Source organism: Pseudorasbora parva, chromosome 23, assembly GCF_024679245.1.
Source record: "Pseudorasbora parva isolate DD20220531a chromosome 23, ASM2467924v1, whole genome shotgun sequence".
Taxonomy (NCBI): Eukaryota; Metazoa; Chordata; class Actinopteri; order Cypriniformes; family Gobionidae; genus Pseudorasbora; species Pseudorasbora parva.
The window spans coordinates 2025815-2045681 of NC_090194.1; the positions used below are offsets into that span (position 1 = coordinate 2025815).

The 19867-nt window shown below is 40.5% G+C and overlaps 1 protein-coding gene across 1 annotated transcript in view; it reads left to right on the forward strand.

Annotated features, from left to right (window-relative positions):
• The window catches only part of cux1a (cut-like homeobox 1a), a 214417-nt gene that overhangs the window by 129107 nt on the left and 65443 nt on the right, over window positions 1-19867 (forward strand). The window contains exons 7-11 of the mRNA XM_067433652.1: window positions 4-110; window positions 1471-1538; window positions 1617-1683; window positions 18288-18336; window positions 19323-19427. Coding sequence (XP_067289753.1) covers window positions 4-110; window positions 1471-1538; window positions 1617-1683; window positions 18288-18336; window positions 19323-19427 — 396 coding nt within the window. The remainder of the gene's footprint in view (window positions 1-3; window positions 111-1470; window positions 1539-1616; window positions 1684-18287; window positions 18337-19322; window positions 19428-19867) is intronic.

Below are 19867 nucleotides of genomic sequence, written 5' to 3' on the forward strand. Positions count from 1 at the left end.
CAGGCCAAGAGCACAGAGGAAGCTCTCGATCAAAGCCAGGACCGATCAGGAAGAGAAGAGAGCGAAAGCAGAGGGGAAAACCTTCCTAACAACTATGCAGACAAGGAGAGGTTAGCCTGACCATCGCACAAACACAACAGTACATGAATCATCACGTTTATCTTATGAACTCGATGCCGTGTTTGTGTGCCTGCACAGACAGCAGTTTAGAGCATCACAGGCGCGCTGAAGAACTGAATCAGCAAAGAGATTCTCAGTTCACAATCAGCATTTTTAGGTTCAACACTAAATTCATATTACATTTTTGTGAATCGGAGCTGACTCTGGAACCAAATTCAGATTTCTAGGCAACATTTTCCGGCATGATCGTTGAGCTGAACGTGTCTGGATCAGGGTTATTATGATTAACTAAAACTAAAACCATAAAAAGGCAATTTTTTTAAAACGACTTGAAAATAAATGTTAACTATTTTTTTGTAATTCATTTCTCATAATTTCTGTGTGTGTGTGTGTGTGTGTGTGTGTGTGTGTGTGTGTGTGTGTGTGTATAGCCTTTCCATTCCCCCCCAATTATTGTTTAAAATTAAAATGTAAGCAATGTATATAAATTTTATTTTTTATTTCAGTTTTAGAGTATTAGTATTTAGTGTGTATGTTTATGTATAATATATATATATATATATACACACACACACACACACACACACACACACACACACACACACATATATATATATATATATAGAGAGAGAAAACACACACACACACACACACACACACACACACACACACACAAACACACATATATATATATATATATATATATATATATATATATATATATATATAATACACACACACACGCACACACACACACACACACACATATATATATATATATATATAAAACACACACACACACACACACACACACACACACACACACACACACACACACACACACACACACACACATATATATATATATATAATACACTCACACACACACACACACACACACACACACGTATGTGTATATATGTATATATATATATTCCATTTATCATAAATTATTTCTTAAAATAAAATACAATTGTAAGTAGTAATGCATTAAAAAATACACACAAACGCACACACACACACGACACGCACACACACATAACAAATATACATAACAAAAATAATTGCTTAAAATAAAATAAATATATGGGAAATGTAAAAAAACAAATATTTGGAACTAATTTTAAATGCTAATAAAACTTTAATAGTATCTCAATGATGCTAAAATAACATTAATCTGCATACAGTAAAAATATAACTACGGTTAAAAATGTTCCATAATATCAGTGGACATAGTGAATGCTTCACACTCGTGTCATGGTGCAGAGGTAGTGTGACCGTGCTGTCTTTACATTAATGTGGTATGTTGGGAAGAGTTGTTTTAATTGTTGTCTGTATGTGTCTGTGCAGTCAGCCACAGCCGAGCCAGGACAGCAGGACAGAGGACTTGGGCATGAAAACACAGTCCTTACAAACAGGTTTGCTAATGCATTCAGCGTCAGGTTAAGTGTTTTAATATGTCTGTTTCACTTACACACGTTACGTTTGTTTCGCAGCACTTGAAGCAACTCAGGCAGAACTCCACGAACTGAAGACGAAGTACGATGAAGAATCCACTGCAAAGTGAGTAACCTGCTTTCATTGTGACGGGACGCTGCAGGAGACCAGAGCTGGACAGGAACTAATACATTTACTCGAGTCCTGTACTTAAGAACACTTTTTGAGTATCTGTACTTTATTGGAGTATTATTTTTTCTGTAAACTTATGACTTTAGCTTCACTCCATCTGAAAGACAAATATCGTCCTTTTTACTCCACTACATTTCCATCAAGGTCCTCGAAGTCGAAAGTCGTTTCTGTCGCAGCTTTGAAAGTCAGTGATGATTTTTTTCTTCTTTAAAAGGTGTTTGGGTTTTTGCAGAAAGCCTTTCAGGAATCACTCTTGTAGAGTCTCGTGAAGTTCAATGATTTCACAGCATTTATTAAACACTGATTTATAGTTTAGAGCAAAATGGAAGAAGACGGATGTCCAAATGCTCATTTAGTGGAGGATTCACATAAACAAAGTTGATTCTGTCTTCAGTGAAGGTGAACAGTGTGAGAATATCAGATGTGTATCAGTGTATTGGATCCGTGCATTCGGCCTTAAAGTGACAGCGCTTTATAAAGAGCTTTGTAACTTTTCTACAAGTATTTAAATGAGTTTAAGTTAGTCGTGTGCTAGTGTGTCAGATGGAGCGTCACTGACTGGCTTAAACCATGATGGCATAATGTGCATTTATACAACAACAATAATAAAATAATGCACTGACATAGAAAAGAAAATTTACTTTTGATACTTAAGTACAACTTAAGTGTTACTTTTACTCCAGTAATGAAGTTGTGTACTCTGTCCACCTCTGCAGGAGACAGCTTGGATTAGCGCCGAAATGGCTCGGATTCCCCGTCTGTGTTTCCTCGTCTGTCTGCTAGGCGTGCTACGTCTTTGTCTCACCTTTGCACACACACTAGCGTGTCCATACAGACACAGACAAACACACACACCCCTTTGATCCGTACCAAAACGGCTCATAATCCTCCTGCAGACAGGTTTGATTATGGGGGAAAACACAGTGTGGTGAAATCACACCTTCATTCACGGACAAGTTTTGATATTCAATAGTCCTCACATCCCGCCCATGCTGCCTTCATGGCTACTCGAGACTGAATAATGGATGACACAATCCTGCTAACTCGCACGGATGCTCTGAGTGAGTCTCTGAGTATCCAGTAATGACGGGATTCGTACCATCGGCTGACATTTTGTAGGCGGTGAATCAGTGCGTGCATATGTGCTCAAATGCGCTTTTTGTTTGCGCATTGTGTGTGTTTACCTTGATCTGGGTCATGTGTGTGTGTGTGTGTGTGTTTGTGCGCTCCTCCGCTCGCTCTCTCCTTGTCATGTGGTCGGGGTTAGGTGGCAATTTCCTTGTCTCGCTGTCACTGAGGAATGCATCCTGTTGCAGTGCGCTCGCTGCAGGCTGTTTGTGTGCTGGGAGTGGCCTAATTACACTACCTGTGATCAAACAAAACCCTGCCGTGCCAGACCCCCAACACTGCAGCTTTAAAGGAACAGAAGACCAGACTGGAAGGTCACGGCAGGGTTTATTTAAGGAAAAGATTTGCTTTTGGTTCCACAGGCATAGTAGGCTGGTTAAAACCAGAGCATTCTCAGTAGTGGCTGAGTTATGGTCTGGCAAAGCTTCATCAAATCATTTCCAAAGGGGCGTCACCAACAGAAGATGACGTATGAGTGTGTGTGAGTGTGTGTGTGTGTGTGTGTGTCACCAATGGACAATGACGTATGTGTGTGTGTGTGTGTGTGTGTGTGTGTGTGTGTGTGTCACCAATGGACGATGACGTATGCAGAGCGACGCAGAAACATCTGAGACAGCAATTCTCTGTTTGTGATTGAGAGGAAGATGTTGCAATGGCTTCTGACGACTTTTGCCGTTGTTGTAGAAATATGATAATAGCTGATAATAGTGTCCACCACCACTCCATCTACATTTATCATCATAATATTGGTGAGTCTTTGGAAAATTGTGTCTCCCAAACTTTATTGAAATGCAGTCATTTCAGATGTGTTAGAACATTTTCAGACTTGAGCATAGTTATGCTAGGTAATTATTTACATGACTACCAGATCTAGTGTGAGGAAATAAGCACAGAAAGGCCAGATCCAGAGGTGTGTGTGTGTGTGTGTGTGTGTGTGTGTATGATCACACTCCCCATCCTCCTCATCACAGTAGCCGGTGTAATCCACATCTGGAGCCCAGTGTTGTTCTTTGCTCAGGTTTTAATGAAAAGGAAAAGTTTAAATCGCTTAAAACAGACGCGATGGCTGATTCGAACGAGTGATGTTCCACGGCGGCATCCATCTTAGTAATGTACAAAATCTGCTGTTGTCATCGTGTAAAGCCCCATCGTTTCTGATTGGTGCCACGATTTCGACGGATTAGAAATGGGTTTGAATGGGCTCTTTGCCAGACTACTTGCAGAGCAAATCTAAATTTGCCAGAAGTTGTCTGGGTTTTCCCAGTCTACAGGCATTGCAGACACAAATCTAACAAGAAATAAATCTCACTATCAATATCACGCTTGTGCACAAACTCTTGAATATGACCGCGTACGTGCAAACAAGGAAGACGCGCATGAGAAAATGCATTGTGACATTCAGTAACATTGGCCTGTTTCCAAAGCGCCGGTCTCTCTCGGGGACTCTCACAGAGAGTGTGGCAGGTAAAACGTTTCCACTCCATTACGTTTCTTACCTGCGTCTCATCCTCATGCTCCAGCTTTCATTTATTAGCATTTGCTTTAGTGCCTGCCTTTTTTTTGGGTTACGAATGAAGATTTTTCACAGGCAGGATTTTGCTGCAGACTACATTGTTGATATCACAAGTTTAATCCGCTGGTTAATTTATCTTAATGGGACAGTGTCTATCACAGTCTATCAGAAGACGTTTAAATATTTGATGTACAATTTTGTTGAGCCAGATTTTGAACCCAAACGTGACGTGGTTTGTTGTATTAATTTATGAGAATCGGTCCCAACTCTGAATAATTAATTCATATCCATCACACACACACACACACACACACACACACACACACACACACACACACACACACACACACACACACACACACATGTCGTGTTTCCATGTTTTATGGGGACTTTCCATAGGCGTAATGGATTTCATACTGTACACACAGGACATCCTATCCCCCTACACTACCCCTACCCCTAAACCTACCCATCACAGGAAACATTCTGCATTTTTACTTTCTCAAAAAAACTCCTTCTGTGTGATTTATAAGATGTTTTCCTCATGGGGACCTAAAAATGTCCCCACAAGGACAAGGATTTCGGATATTGCCATCTTTGTGGGGACATTTTGTCCCCATAACGTAGGGATTACCAGGTCACACACACACACACACACACACACACACACACACACACACTTGTGGTGTTTCCATGCTTTATGGGGACTTCTCATAGGTGTAATGGTTTTTATACTAAACTGTATATTCTATCCCCCTATACTGCCCCTACCCCTAAACCTACCCATCACACACACACAGACACACACACTGCCCCTACCCCTAAACCTACCCATCACACACACACACACACACACACACACACACACACACACACACACACACACACACACACACACACACACACACACACACACACACACACACTCACACACACACACACTGCCCCTACCCCTAAACCTACCCATCACACACACACACACACACACACACACACACTGCCCCTACCCCTAAACCTACCCATCACAGGACGTTCTGCATTTTTACATTTTCAAAAAACATCACTTAGTATGATTTGTAAGATGTTTTCCTCATGGGGACCAAAAAAAGGACAAGGATTTTGGACGTTTTGTCCCCATAACGTAAGGTTTGGTCCCGATAACACTGGATGGTCTTCATTGTAAACTTAATACCTACAGTTAAAGCTCTCTTGATGTTTTGTTCTTTGTTTAACATTGAGCAGCAGGTTTATTAGGCTACTGTCGCTTTAAGAGCTAATGCACAGATCCAGTATACTGTTACACAACATGCGTTTTCTTTCTATTCACATTAAAAAACTGACTGTATTTATCTGAATACTTACCAAGACTGGCATTGTTATATAATGTTGTATATATTTGATAATTAAAGAAGTCAGTTTGGTAATCACAAGCTGTGTGAGAGGCGTCTTATATAGATCAGTGTTGTGCAAACTTTTGGAGTGCGAAACATGCGGGAATGAGTCAAATTCAAACCTTTTCAGATATTTCAGTATCAATACACATTGAAATATCAATAGTTTTGACAGTGAAAATGTGGTATTTTATGTAGTGTTACATAGATGGGCATCACTAACAAATATTTTTGTTGTGTCCAATTATTCAAATAATTTGGCATTTTATATATAAAATATTGTTGTGTTGGCGAAAATCATTGAATTATAAAATTATCAATGATTAGCCAAGCCGAACGTGACCAAAGGAATCGGATGGAGAAAAATAAACCTTGGGAGATAAATCCAATAAATCAATATGAATCTGAATATGAAGTTTCATCAGAGGACTAAACATTTGAGGTATTTTGCTACTAGTAAGTGGCAGTGGTTTTGGTCTATGTACTTATATTTATTTTATATAGGCCGTATACGAAGGCTTCATGGCTATATCTTGTTGTCGTGATTGCTGACTTAATGAGGTTATGTGATTCTGTGCATGTGTCTTTGGTAGGGATAAAGGAATCCCGCCCCCATCTAAGAGCCCTTTCCTGGCCTCAGGGTTTTACATGCTCCGTTAGCTCAGTTCATCCACAGTGACAGTAGGTGGATCTCAACGGGAAGCGCGCAGAGACGTTAGTGTGCAAGTATCGTGTAGTTAAATAAACATAAGAGTGTGTCATGCTCCGCAGTGCTCCAGTAATAAGTGAATGAGAAAGGAAGTCCCTCGGCGTGCAGTTGCTCTGCCTTTGATTCGGGCGGTTAGTTCCGGGTGTTCAGCAGGTATGGACGGATAATCCATAACGCTATCGATCGATCTTCACTCATGTGAAGCGTGGGGATGTCTGCGGTCGTGCTTATTGAAAGACTCCGTAATGTGGAATCAGATTGAATGGAATAACGATCAACAAAAAAACAACAACTTACCTGATGATGTAATCAAGGCCATATGGGCGGAGTAAACTATATTAGTTATCATTGAAATCTCAACCTGACATGTTTTTGATGGATAAAAGAGTTTTTAATCCAGTTTTAAAATAAAATTTTCTTTAACTAGTCAGTCCAGTAACATCATTCCTATTTTTGTCTCTCATATTCCTTCCTGCTGTCTCACCCCCCCCCCCCCCCCCTCCCCTTCCTTTTTTTATTTTTTTAGTTCACTCTGAAGGAAGGATGGTATCAGAGTCTGTATTTGGTGTGCGTGTGTGTGTGTGTGTGTGTGTGTGTGTGTGTGTGTGTGTGTGTCGGGTTCAGGGTGAAAAGAGGAGCAGGGTTCAGTCGAGCGTAATAATGGAATACTTCAATTCGCTTCGCTGTTTGTATGCGACCTCTCTCTCTCTCTCTCTCTCTCTCTCTCTCTCTCTCTCTCTCTCTCTCTCTCTCTCTCTCTCTCTCTCTCTCTCTCTCTCTCTCTCGTTCTCTCTCTTCCCCTCCCCCAACGCCCTCCCCCACTATCCCTCCCCTCCCAGACGTGTTCGCGTTGGAATGTCCGCCTTTCTCACAGGCCCGCGAGGTGTCTGTCGTCCCAGCCATCTATCTTGTTCGCTCGCTCTCTCCTAGGGCTCGGTGTTGTGCTGAAATTTTAATCCGGTTCTTTTTCTTTTCCAGCCCAGACTCTCCTCTCATCCCTCCTCAGGACCTCCTCATTAACGTCCTGCCAGCTACAGTAACTACAGCTGGCACAGACGCGGGCATCGGCCCATGCATGCCCGCACAAACACACGCCAGTGCTGATACACAAACGCTGAGATAACAAAAACTATAAACATTGTATCTGGAGATGGTATTTATCGTATATATATCCATTTAACTCAGCTTATTATAATTTTTTTTTAAATATCGTCTTCGTAATGTCGTTGTCTTGTTTAATTTTTTACTTAAAGCGGTGGTTCCGTTGTTAATTTCTAGGCTTTGTTCTGTTTATGGGGCGCAGTGTAACATGTCTTACTACTTCTTTTTTTAAACAGCGTGTTTTTCTTCTATTCTCCCTTTATTCCACACCACTGTCTCCACTGCCCTTTGAACGGCTCGTTTGCTTCCTGCTTCTATGAAGCCCCTCCCTCTGAAAAACGCAATGGTCTTAGATTGGTTAGATGGCCAAATGTAGTTTCCTGTATTTTTATTGGCTGAAGTGCCAAGCACAGGTTAAGGCCACGCCCCTTCCCATTACGGGCAGAAGTCTCATCTGAGGAGACTAGCGAGGGTTTATGATGTCACCAACCCAGGAAGAAGCTCGTTGTAGTCCAGACCGGCCATTTTTATAGGCAATAATCTGCCGTAACTTTAAAAGATAATATCTCTGTTAGTATCTTTGAAGATACTGTTAATGCTCAAGCAGCAACATTACACACTAACTAAAGTTAAAAAAGTCCAATCGCATGCAAACACCCCTTTAACTCTTTCCCTGCCAAACACCGAATTTTCCGTTATTTGTGAGGAAACTCCTCCCCGATATTGACGGAATTTTCCAGTGATCCGTGTTTTTACTGTTATACGCTAGGGGGGCGATATTACACATCTCCTGAACGAGTGCTGAATCTCCTGATCAAAACACAGGGAAAGAAGACGAAGCGATAACGTATGTAATCATATGCATATGTAAAATAACATGATCACCAACATTAAACAGCATATAAATCAAAATTGCCTAATGTTACTGTTTTAATTTTTAACTAGATCGGGTTCCACAGACAGGGCTTAGACTAAGCCAGGATAGTCCCAGAAAAAAAGCAGTACTGATGTCCATCTTGAGACAATTTCACTGGCATATTTCATATGCATTTTAGTCTGGGACTAGCTTAAGTCTGTGAAACCAGGGATTAATGTTTCCATTTTTTCAATATATAAAATATTAATATATTTTATATATTAATTCAACGTTTTCATATTTAACTCCAATATATTTGTAGATGTACCTTAACATTTAGATATCTAACGTTTATGTATATTTTACTTGACATTTTCACACGTTTTTCTAGTAAACAAAGTGGAAAAATCCATGAGTTTATTACCTCGGGCAGTTTGAGCGGTCGCAGGGCTCCGGGTTGAGTTTGTCGTGCTGTGTGGCCTGTTGTGCTTGTTCCCAGCGTGGTTAAACTCTCTCTGGTTTTCCCTGACTGAATTGGAAAGAAACAACATGCAATTAAAGTTGTTTCTCCTGCGCTGAAAGTGGCAGGTTGGGTTTTGCAGTGTGTCCTTTACGAGACAAATGGGCAGTAGATGGGGAGCGTACAGAAATAGCAGCCGTGTGTGAGGCCTGTGTGTTTGTGCGGATGTTGGATCGCGAGTGTGTGCCTAGGTGGGGATGTGTGCATGTGTTAAAAAGAGAGAGAAATGGAGAGAGAATTTCTGTTTGTGGTTTATGTGGGCTGTGTGTGTGTGTGTGAGATGTAAACCGTGGAGAAGTGCACTGGGCCAGTGTTCTGGCATGCAAGAGCTGTGCAGACAAATTTCATTCGTTCCTTGTGACATGACCGTCCCCACGGGCTTCGCCTGTGAACGTAGCTTCAGATCCTTTTGTCTGTGCATCCTGTGATGTTACATGCACTGACTCGGATTAACAGCACAGTTTGATTCCCTTCAAATCCAGGCAGAAGAGCAACATCAGGCCTGTTCGCACCTCTCAGCCTTTTGCGTCTCTGCATCCGCCGTGTTTTGCTTGACAGGGTCTCTGCTGTGCTGTTGGTTGTGTGACATTTCGGAGGGTGGATTTTTGCTCTGTCTGATCCATTTGTCTGTACTCCCATCAGTCTGGCAGGTTTTGAATTACTGCGGGGAACACAAAGGACCTCATCCTACCCACCTGATTTATCTGCACAGATCTACGCTCGCCGGCTGAGTGCAAAGAAAACATTTCATCTGTGTCAAGCAAGACATTTCGCCTTCCCAGAAGCTCTTACATTGCTCGCTGAGATTTCCGCTGTATTGTGCAGATGAATTGTACAGCAATTCAGCCCTGTAGTATAAACTAGCATGATTAGCTAAGCTAATCTATCACTATTGCTCACACTTAAGGTTATGGGGTTTTCTGAACCACAGACCTTTAGCATTAAGCTCTGTTGTGCAATTCGACTAGTTACCTTTGATAGAAAAACAAATTATGCCACAAATTGTGCGGTTTGAAGAGGAAAGATAAAGCATTAAAGAGTCATAACACACACACAGTTTGTGCCAGTCTGGTGTTAATCTTGAGTATCTGTAGAGTAGTGTTGATCCTTCATATCTCACAAGAGTCTTTAGTTTATCCGATTTATAAAAGACAGATACACTGAACCGATTCTTTCTGAAAACAGCCGAGCTCGTGGAGGAGTGCAGTGGGCAGAGCTAAAGACACACACACACACACACACACACACACACACACACACACACACACACACACACACACACACACACACACACACACACACACACACACACACACACACACATATGCATTATCATAGTGTGTGTGTTCATCCGGGAAGAATCTCGCCCTTTATGATGTCACACAAGGCCATACTTAAAAAAAACTTTCTGAAACTGGAGTGTATTTGGCACAGAAACGTCATACATCCAACAACATTTAAAAAAAATGTTTTATAAATCAGAATGCATAAAATAGCATTAGACACCCCCCCCCCCCCCCCCCCCCCAAATACTATTACTTTTAATATGCTTTCAGACAAACCATGTCAACAACACTGCTGAGTATTTACTCTTTAAAACTTCAGTGAACCAAAGACTCAAAAACACAGTTTGACATCGCTGGTGTTTCTGACGTCACAAACTACCTTATAACCAATCATGACACGTGTGGGCGGGGCTTTAGCATATCATTAACTATTCTCTGAAGCAGGCAGTCTCAAGAGCAGCAGGTTATCCTGAGATATTCTTCTGTTGATATGAAAAATCAGGTACATTTATCAATATAGCGGGTGAATTATGTATCTGATGTATATTATGATGTTATGATGAACTATATGCCTTTCTCCGCTGACGGTCTGTGATGTTCAAAGCGTTTCTAAGGACGCTGAGACTGAGATGGCGAACGGGAACATGGTTTGTGTAACATTAGCAACACATTATTAGCTGTTTGATAACGTAGTCAAGGCTAATCATATTAATGAGCGTTATGTGTGCGGCGCTGTAAAGAGCGACACCATTGTGCAGCGTTTACTACAGTAACTCGAGTAAAGTTGAGCGAGTGGATCTCTGAGCTGTGAGTGAGTGGAGGCGGGGCTCATTTGCATATTCATGAGCCGTGTATACTAAATGAAGCAAGGGTGTCGAGTTACAGTCAAGCGATTTTCAGAGGAATTTTTTTATATGTAATTTTGGTGATCAAAGATGAGTTTTAAGGGATAAAATTATCGACTACAAGGGGGACTTCTGAACCACAAACCCATTTTCTGTATTAAACCTAAATATTAAACATTGTAAATAGACCTGTACCTAACTTGTAGAGGACTATTACTTTTCGAAATGATCAAACGTTACGATTCTTCTCAGATGGGCGATTAAACGGATGAAAAAATTCCTTAGAAAGAAGTAGCACCCCAGTATCTACCATAGATCAGAATAATATGGCGATTCGAGGTTGTGATATTTTAAAACGCCTCATATTTTCTTCTTAAAATGTAAAGATCCGCTTACTGGTGATGTTGAACAACTCAATATAATGAAATCACAGATTAATCAACAACATAAGTAGTTAATTTACTCCAGAACACAACTCTTGAAAACTCCATTGGAGATGATTATACACCTGTGTGATTGCTGTCAGGAAAGATTTGGGTCGATGATGTTTGTTGTTTTGAGTGTTCGTGTGAGGAATGACACTTCTGAGAGCGAGCTTTTTTATCTCCTGGAGGTCAGACACTCAACAAGAGGAGAAAAAAACAAACCCTGAGGGTTTTCTTACTACCATAGCCTTCAAAAGGTTAAGAGAGGATGGGAGGACGAAAAAAACCCAGCAGGATAAAGCCCACACTGGCTCCATAAGATAGGGGCCAAATGGAGAAAGAGAGCAAAATGGAAATCTAATGGGCTAAATCTGTGAAATGTCGTACCAGCCCAGGGGGATTTGAGCCGCAGCAGAAACAAAGACACTGGGGAGAGAGAGAGAGAGAGAGAGAGAGAGAGAGAGAGAGAGAGAGAGAGAGAGAGAGAGAGAGAGAGAGAGAGAGAATCGCCTGAAAGAGTTGAATTACAGCCAGAGGATGCATGTAACCTGGACCTCTCTCTCTCTCGCTCTCGCTAGCTTTGCCCGAGCGCCGATTTAACCTCCCCTTTCTGACAGCCGTGCTGGATGGAAAAGGTCAGAATCAAAGCAGCTGGTTCTCATAATTTATCAGGCCCGAGACAACCAAACACAATAATCAAAAGCAGTAAGTGTTTAATACGCTCTATTCATCAGCGGTAGCTCGTAGAATAACAAAAGAAGTCATGTTTATATGTTTCTGGATTACATTCACACTGTTATTTCTTTGGACTTTCCCACATCGTAGCGTGTTCGTATGTAGATTCAAATAATCCCAATAAATGATCTCGCTGATAACCTTTGGCCCCCGGTTCGAGGTGATGAAGAACATGCCGATGTTTTTGAAGGCCGAGCTCCGATGGGAGTTGTGTATGTCTCACACGGCCCTTATCTTTTCATCTTTAAAGGGGACATGTCATGGAAAGCCGTTTTGAAATAAATAAAAAGTTCAATGTACAATGTTGATACACTCTAGCACACAAAGCTCCTTCCCCAGTCCATTTGAAATATAGAAAAAAGTACAAAATTGCAGATTTGTGAACTACATTAGTACACGGAAGTCAGCCGATCGCAACAAATGTCATTTGCATATAGAGTTCTTGAAGAAACGGTAGCGAAAACGGCCTGTTTAGATATAAGGGTCAGAGAGAGGGCATAACACTAAATTAAGAAACCTTGACTAACACAAGTGGATTCAAGGAAAAGAAATACTACGAAAGTGTCGAAAATGGCCCCTTTAAGGTCGTCTTTAATGTGTTTTTACAGTGGGGCCCATAAAGGAGGGAGTGAACACGAGCTGACGAGAGTAAAAACGAGTGGAGATTAGGTTATGTAGGTTCACAATCGTGTGTGTGTGTGTGTGTGTGTGTGTGTGTGTGTGTGTGTGTGTGTGTGTGTGTGTGAGCGAGAGAAAGAATGAGTGCCTCTTTACACTGTATTTAAGAGGGATTGTATTTTTTGTATTCTGTGCCATGACGAGATCATGACACTGTTAATGCATAAAGTAAACCTTTGATCTGCAGTCGTTAGGTTTAAAGGAGTATTATATTCCATAATTCCCAAATCTGTACGGATCTAACATTTTATTTAATGATTTATATTTAACTCTTTGGGTTTTATACAGCTCAGTGGAAAAAATCTGGATAAATATATATTTGACTGTAATTAATAAACATCTACATTTATATTGAATATTTCCATTTTAGTTATCAAAGTGACCGTATTTGGTCGTTATGAACAATTCATCTGTGCACATTATTCTAAATAATTATTTTAATTCCCATTGAGGCATTGTTTTTAGCTCCTTTTGGTGTATAATGCCCATTTTCCACAATCCAATTAATTCCCAGTGGAGTTTTTTCTCGTTGAATATCCTATTTCACTCAGAAATGTCTCATTACACAAATAAAATGGGTTGCGAATTGGGTTTCACATTCACGTTAGAGAGCCATCACGTAATTGAAGTGAATAATTATGTTTCAATAACAATTTGAAACATAGTATTTTACAAAGCGCTCTTCACTTTCAGCCACAATAAAACTCCAACGCATGAGACGGCGGAGTCACGCGCTTAAAAGTGCGCACAAAGCTGAGTTAAGCTCATCTGAATCATTAAACCAAATCGCCTCTAATTAAGCCTGGCTGTTGAATTAATTTCAGCTGTGCTTGACTCCTCTCAGTTTGCAGTCACATGGTCAGAAGTGTCAATGGGAGAACCGTTGGAGAGGAGAGTACAGTGGGTGACAGAAATAATACAAGTGCTTTTATCAGATTAAGGGCTCAGTATGTGGGCTAACAAGTTTCACTTGATAAAAGATAATGTGCTGGATGAATTTTTTGTCTGTTTCAGATCTGGCTACAAGCATCAGCTTCTCTGCTTCAAGTGAAATGGTACAAAATCAAACAAAAACTAGCCTAGCGGTTACCACACATACATTGTCACATTTTGAGATTGTGTGAACGTGACATTTGTTCAAAAAATATAGCAGCAATTATCGGGGCCAAGCATAAAAAAAACACAATAAGTCATGCAAGCATGACCAATTAAAGACATAAATACAGTTACTAGTAATATGATTTAATGGATTATCACTTTTGACCAATAGCTGGCGCTGTGACCAAATTGATGTGGTGTGGTCAGAGTAAAAAGTCAATGACACATGCCAAGTTTGGTGTCAATATCCCAAAGAATTTCAGAGATACAGCGATAGTCGTTTTGGCATCATGCCATCAACTTTATCCGCGCTTTACGAAAACTGTTTCGTCTGTCGTAAATTGAACCAGCGGTTTAGGGGGAGTTCGAAAAAGTTGTTTTTCATAGAAAATCAAAATGGTTGGTAGGAAGTTCGGCCGACTATAGCAAAATTGGTATCTATGTTTTCGGCATGACCCAAGGATCTTATTAAGAGCAGGTCAATACAATAGGCTAATATGATCAAAAGTTATTAGTGGTTTTGTAAACTTCATTATAACTTTTGATGACATGGTGGCACTGCCCTAAAATCTTCAGGGTGTGTTGTCGTAGACACATACCGAGTTTTGTAACTTTATCCCAGTGTGTTATATAATATAACATTTTGAACTGAAGTTATTAGCGTAAACATGAGTGCAAATTTGGACAGTTGGTGGCACTACAGGGACTGAGTTAGAGACTCCAAATTTGCTCTGGTGACCGTTCAGACTGTCCTCTATCTGTGTACCAAATTTCATAACTTTCCCACAAGCGATTCTATAGGTTGAGTTTTGTAACGTTACACCAATGTGTTTATAAAATCTAGCATTTTATGACAAAATTAAAAATGGCCGAAATGGGAAAATTGAGTATCGTTCGACTTGACATGCTGCACCTAATCTAAAAAGATGTTTTGTGAGTTTTGGCCAAAGCGTTCAGAAGTTATTAGCAAAAATTTACATTTTTCATATCTCCTGACCACCAGATGGCACTGTGCCGAAGCTGTGCGGGTCACATTAGGTCATGGTTGTCGTGACACACACCAAGTTTGGTCAGATTTCGTTAAAGCACTGCAGAGATTTAGCCTCACATCCATTTTGGCACGCTCTTCATCAAATTCATTTGCACGTTATTCAAGAACGTTTTGATGATTCAACTTCAATTCCATAAGTTTTTGTCGGCATGGTCTGAAAATGATCTGAACCAGTTTTTCTGACAATCGACGCAACGTTGTAGGAGGAGTTTTCAAAATGGAAATTCAAAATGGCGGAAACATTTTCATGATGTTGAATTGAGGTTAGCATAAACGTGAGGGCAACTTTGGACAGGTGGTGTCGCTACAGCGATTGAGTTAGAGATTCAAAATTTGCTGTTGTGACAGTTCATGATGCCTCTGATCTTTTGAATATTCTGATCTAATATGATTTCTGACCTGTAAGGTTGCCAGAATAATAATCATACACTGTGTGTTAATAGGCCAGAGGAGAACTGGCACTCCGACTGAGTCTGGTTTCTCCCAAGGTTTATTTTTCTCCATCATGGAGTTTCGGTTTCTCGCCTTTGGCTTGGCTTGTTTATTTGGGGAAACTAAATATTCAGATACATTTTCAACTAAATTACTGATCTAGCCACATTGTTGCTATATGATAATTTAAATGAGCGATGTCATCAACGTTTTCACCAGAGCGGCTATACTGCCAAATCAAATTCTGTTGCGTTATTTTCCTGTTTAACACTGTCAAGCTGCTTTGAAACAATCGGCATTGTAAAAGCGCGATATAAATAAAATTGACTTTACTTGACAGTTCAGACTGTCCTCTATCAGTGTGCCAAATTTCATAACTTTCCCGCAGTCGGTTCTATGGGATGCCTTAGACTTCCAGAGCGGAAGAATAATAATAAGAAAGATAACGGACACAATAGATGCGTGGCCCCTAATGATAAAAAGATTGTGGTAAATATAAAACAAAAACAGCCATAGTAGGAGCAGGAGCCTAAAGGTGCTGTCACATTTACCATTGTTTGGCAAATTTTCCCAGGAAAAATCCAATTATTTCAATAGAAATCCTCTGGATCTGGGCGAAAGGATTCCTCACACAGATTTCACGACTGGTTAAAGTTGGTCATGCCAGATTCACTGTGCTAAGTTTGGTTAAGATACAAAACCAAAACGGATTTGTTGGAGCTGTACTACGTTATATGCAAAAGGTTATTCATTCAGAATACACGGCAAACAAACGCTCATCAGTGGAGAAAGATGCTTTTGTCACATGTCTGTCTTTTGGTTTAATTCTGTGTCATGTGCGTTCCTGTCCTCAGTCTTCGACCGCACCCCTCTTGTTATCGGATTATTGATTCATTTGTCCCACTTGTTGTTCCCCATTACCTGCCTTGTTTGTCTCTTATTTAATCTCCTTGTGTCTTCAGTCATGTGCTGGTTCGTTATCGCGGTACGTCGCCGGTTTCATGCTCCTTGTTCCCGGCCCTGGTAGTTTGTTTGGTTTTTGTTTTGTATCATGTTTGGTTGTGTTAAATGGGATTCCATTTCTTGCACTTGAGTCTTCGCTCCCACATTTGTACCACACCCTGACAGCTTTTTAATGTAATCACGGTTAGGAGCAGCCATGCCAACCAGACAAACATTAATTCCTCAGCCTTGACTATGGATTTGGATCACAAAGTTTTCACTTCTGGCCCTTTTCCTCCATTCTCACAGTTTGTTTACCTAAAGAGAGTTCACATCAGTGTTGTCAATGGGACCACTTTTGTAATTTTTCCAGATCAATGTTTAAAAAGCTGTTTTCCAGTGACAAAACTACACTCGTTTGAGTTTAATGTTTAAAGGGTTAGTTCAGCCAAAAATGAAAATTAGATGTTTATCTGCTGACCCCCAGTGCATCCAACATGTAGGTGTGTTTGTTTCTTCAGGAGAACACAAATGAAGATTTTTAACTTAACCGTTGCTGTGTGCCGGTCATAATGCATGTGAATGGGTAACAAGTCTATGAGAGCAACACAAACAAACAAAAAAACATGCTTAGAGAACATGCACAAAAACCCTTTAGCTCTGTGAGATATCGAACAGTATTTATGGACGTTTTTTTTTACCTCATATCCCGACGAATCTCATCTAGTTTTCCCATCCGCTGTTACAAGTGCCTGCGCAGATCGGTCGAATGAGGAATCTACATAATATATTAATATATATCTACGATCGCACCAGTTTGACCTTCCTCTACGGAAGTAATAGCCGATGGGAACACTAGATGAGATTCGTCTGATATGAGGTAAAAAATAACATAAATACTGTTGTGTTTCTCACAGAAACCGATCGCTTCGTGTCTTAAGACATCAGTGTGTCGTCAGGAGCAGCAGGGTTTTTGTGCACGTTGTCCAAGCATGTTTTTTTGTTTGTTTGTGTTGATCTCATAGACTTGTTACCCATTCACATGCATTATGACCGGCACACAGCAACGGTTGGAGTTAAACATCTTCATTTGTGTTCTCCTGAAGAAACAAACACACCTACATGTTGGATGCACAGGGGGTCAGCAGATTAACATCACAGGCTCATTTTTGGGTGGACTAACCCTTTAATGGGGACATAAAGCGCTGTTACCCTTTATTGAAGGCAGTTGTGTTTACACACCTAAGCCATGCCATTTGCTGGGCTGAGCTGTGCGCTAGCAGAATTGAGAATATTATATCAGATTAGTGTGCATTAAAAGGAGTCTGAGGCCTATATTAGTGTAATCCCTCTGTTTTAACCTGGGCTTGTCCATGTGGCTGAGCCGCGAACCCACTGCTGGGCTACACAGCTCACAGTCCAGCGGATTACTGTGAAATCGAGAGGGCTTAATGGCCCTGCGTGAGTGTGTGTGTGTGTGTGTGTGTGTGCATACGGGTGAGTGTGCAAGTGTTCACATGCATGACGGGGTTATGGAAGTCCAACTGAAACGGCAACACACACACACCCAGACACCCAAACACTCTCAAACACATCAAGCGGCTCGCAATTGCATACACACACACACACACACACGCACGCAGAAGTGAGGCAAGATGCTGATTCCCCGTTTTATGTGGATGTGAGGTCTTCTGTTCCACCTGGTCTGTTCTGTGCGTGACCCATTTTGTTGCATTGCGATATGTTGCATCATTGTGTTTTACTGCAACAAATCTGCGCTACCGTTTCCCTCCTGCCTGCGTAAGTAATGTGCGCCTTCATTTTTCAGGGCCAATGAGATTGAAGCGGTGATGACAGATCTGGAAAGAGCCAATCAGGTAACGGCCATATTCCTCATGGACTCGTATTTCTATTGTATGCAAATCTAAGACGCAGTAACAGCTTGTTTAGGTCTTTTATTAATACCTCCGGTCTATTGGACTGTACAGAAGTTTGCACATTTCTTTTATTAGCACACGACTTTATTGGAGTCACACATTTCCAAGTTCTACTAATTCTCTCCATCTGCTTTCTTTTTGGAAGAAATCCATCATTCCCTTGCACTTTTTTGAGCCCCAACGGCTAAATCTAAATGGATATCAGATCTTTTATGTGATGCAATATAAAGAATCTCTTGCCTTTTTTTTTTTAATGGGTTTTGTGCATTTCTGGGGATTCTGTTTTATAGTCAATCTCTTATTTTTCTAACATTATATGTTTGGGAATGCAGGAATGTGAATTATAAATTGATTTCTTCGACTTATTTTTTGCTAAAATACTTAAAGCTCAAATGTTTCTGCTTGTCTGAAAATGTAGGGCACGCAATAAACAAACACCCGAGTAAAAAGTTTATAATCATTGTTTTCATTAGCATTATTATTCCAATCATCAGAAAAAAGAACATTTGGTAAGACTTGTTACGTAGACGTTTCGAATAAATTTGCATAATTTAGCTTGTCATTACCATAAATGCATAAAGATGGTGGTGTTGGATTTGGTGCAGCTAAAGGTTGAACGCTTTAAGCAGCTTTTGCAGTATATTTAACTTTTGAAGTCTCCTCATGAATCCAGCCGTTTGTCTTTAGGTCAGGGATCCATTCTAGGGCAACAACTGAATTAACACCACAATCTTTATTTAAAATGAATTCTGTGTGATTTGCATATTCTGTGAATCAGCCAACCGTGCGTACCTTGACACACTTTAGCTTGAATACTAGAGCTCCCAGTCTTCACAGTTCATAAACATCGGTGGATATAATGGTTATGAATTCACGGTGAATCCATGGCCCTATTTGTTGTGTGTGTGTGTGTGTGTGTCCCACAGAGGGCCGAGACGGCCGAGCGAGAGGCCGTGAGTCTGAGGGAGCAGCTCACTTCAGCTGGAAACACCCTGCAAACATCCAATCAGATCCAGAAAGCACCGGAAATGGTAAGAGTGATGAATGACAGGGGGAATAAAGGAGGGAAGGGCCATGTGGGAACACTTTCCCTGATGCCTATAGTAATATAATGCATTATGAAGTAGGCTTGGGCGGTATCCAAATTTTGATACCGTCAAACCTCCTCCCTATTTTACCTCGGTATACGGTATTACCGTGAATAATTAAAACATTATGTAAGGCTCAGACAGCGTCAACAAAATGTTGGCTTGGCATATATATATATATATATATATATATATATATATATATATATATATATATATATATATATATAGGTCTATATTTTTATTTTATTTTTTACATTTGAGCCCCTGCCCCTGAGAAACTCTGCACGTTTTATGCTTACCGTTATGAGACAATTGTCAGACAATTGACTTTTTTTTTTGTGAGTCCCATGTCCACTTGATTTTTGTGGAGTTCATGCTTA